We start from the raw sequence: 2070 nt of genomic DNA, 5'->3' as shown, positions 1-2070 counted from the left end.
AATAACGAATTTGAGGACTTAACTTTGCTCTATCTTTATTTTTCTTGGATCTATGCCAACATTGACTAAGAAAATAGTGCAAAAGCCTAAATCTTACACAAATCCACCTTTAGCCAAAAGAAAAGAGAAAATGGTGGCACAGAAATATATATCTACCAACTGCAAAAGGCAAAAAAAAAAATAAAAATAATAATAATAATAAATAAAAATAAAAATAAAAAGGGAAGGAAAAAGGGATGTCACTTATTTCAGTATCGAGGAGGCTAACCAAAAACTTGTATGAATAAGGCATATTTGTACTTATATTAGACGAAAATATAAATGACAACAGACAAAATAATCTAAGTGCATAACTTTTGTTTACAATTAGCTTCAATGTATGGTCGTGCCTTGTGGCATGAACGTTGAATCCGAATGTGAGTTAAAGAAATTGACAATATAAGTAGAGATATGCTCGACTGAAAATGTAATCGCAAAAATTTAAGATTAGTAACTAGATAGTACAAATTTATTTATTTTTTTTTTATTTTTTTTGCTACATAAGTACTTTCCAATTGGATGTAATAAAATTCATATCAATTATAAGTATATGAATAAATTAGAAACTTCCATTATAGATAGAAAATTGTAAGGAAAAAGAAAAAGAAAGAAAATTGGGTAAATTTACTGATTCTATGTTGTGGTAGAAGACGTTGCAGGCAAAGTAGTTGCACCACCACCGCCGCCTTCACCACTATCAGTAGATTCAGTACCACCAGTAGAACTGGCACCAACCGCCATCGCCACTGTAGATGCACCACCGCTGACGGCGGCAGAGGCTGACCTTTTCCTCCTTTTCTTCTCATAGGGTATTCCTCTAGCCTTTGTGTGACTTTCTTTCACTTCTCTAAGATATAACCTAACGGCTTTAGCCCCAAAAGGATTGGTCTCCTGTCGGCCGCCGTTCTCTTCATAGGCAGCCCGGAGCCGGCCGATTATGGCATCCAAGCTGCCCCAAGCCTGCTTCAAAGGGCACGCACAGGGGGCCGGAGGACTCGGGTGGCCGAAATACGGACAGCTTGTTACGTGTACCTTAGTTTTCCCGAACTGGTCTAGGTATTTCAAGAATTCAATCACGTGAGCTCCGCTGCATCCGGCAAGCGTCAGTGGCGGCTTGTGGTTTCTTAAGTATTGTAGGAAAGTATTCCAGTCTCGACGCTTCTGCGACTCGTAGCGGCTCGGTGTTGCCTCCGTTGACTCGGTTCCGCCCTCGGCCGTGCCTCCGCTGGTCGACGATGGAGCCGTCTCCCCTCCATTCGGGTCGTTACTTTCCACTCCTGCTTCTGAATTCATCAGTTTTTTATCGTCCGAATGTTGACTTTTGTTGACCTCAAAATCTGATCGGTCCAAAATGGCTCAACAGTCGAGTACAGCTCCGCTTGTCCCCCCTCTCTCTCTCTCTCTCTGTCACTCACAGTGGTTGGGGTTTGGCTCTTCCCGATGCGGATTCTGTCAGAAATCACACTGAATTCATTGTAATTATTGGCTTATTTGGCTAATGATTCTGGGTCAAGAGTGTTTCCGATGCAATGTGAGTCGTCTGTGAAAGAAAAAGAAAAAATAAATAAATAGAGAAAGAGGGAGAGAGAATTTGATGGGACGTATAAAAAACATATATTAATTGGATGAACGAATGAGAGAGACGACTCTATTTAGAATTTACTACTACACTAGCCTGGGGACGGAAAGAGATAGATACATATAAAGATATAGAGAGATAAGAGAATCCGAAGGAGTTTGAAATGGTTCAAAACACTACACTCGACCTGGCATACCATCATTTGAAGTAGAATTTTCCATGTGTACAAGAAATCTCACATTGAGGTGGATCCCAATGAACAAAATAATGCAAAAAACTCAACTATCCTGCTGTTGTGTTTGTTCTATGTGTATATTTTCTATACACACAACAACGTCCTTTGAAGTATGATTATGTTACATGAAGTATAGTTTTTAAGTATATTACCAGTCTAGATGATAATTGCATTGCACAGAATGATAAATTCATTTAAATGTAAAGTCACATGATTC

The 2070-nt window shown here is 39.2% G+C and overlaps 1 protein-coding gene across 1 annotated transcript; it reads right to left on the bottom strand.

The window, feature by feature from the left end:
* Nucleotides 1-561: 561 nt before the first annotated feature.
* Nucleotides 562-1768, bottom strand: LOC111369733 (protein LIGHT-DEPENDENT SHORT HYPOCOTYLS 6-like). Its single transcript, XM_022991366.1, has one exon. The coding sequence runs from the start codon at nt 1330-1332 to the stop codon at nt 673-675; it is 660 nt and encodes a 219-aa protein (XP_022847134.1). The 5' UTR covers nt 1333-1768; the 3' UTR covers nt 562-672.
* Nucleotides 1769-2070: the final 302 nt, after the last annotated feature.

The sequence above is a fragment of the Olea europaea genome, chromosome 20 (genome assembly GCF_002742605.1).
Source record: "Olea europaea var. sylvestris chromosome 20, O_europaea_v1, whole genome shotgun sequence".
Classification (NCBI taxonomy): domain Eukaryota; kingdom Viridiplantae; phylum Streptophyta; class Magnoliopsida; order Lamiales; family Oleaceae; genus Olea; species Olea europaea.
The sequence above is the reverse complement of the archived record's forward strand: the minus strand, read 5'-3'. Positions and strand labels throughout refer to the sequence as shown.

Coding starts and splice junctions, on each gene's coding strand:
- LOC111369733 (XM_022991366.1), bottom strand. CDS start 1,332: ATGAATTCAGAAGCAGGAGTGGAAAGTAACGACCCGAATGGAGGGGAG.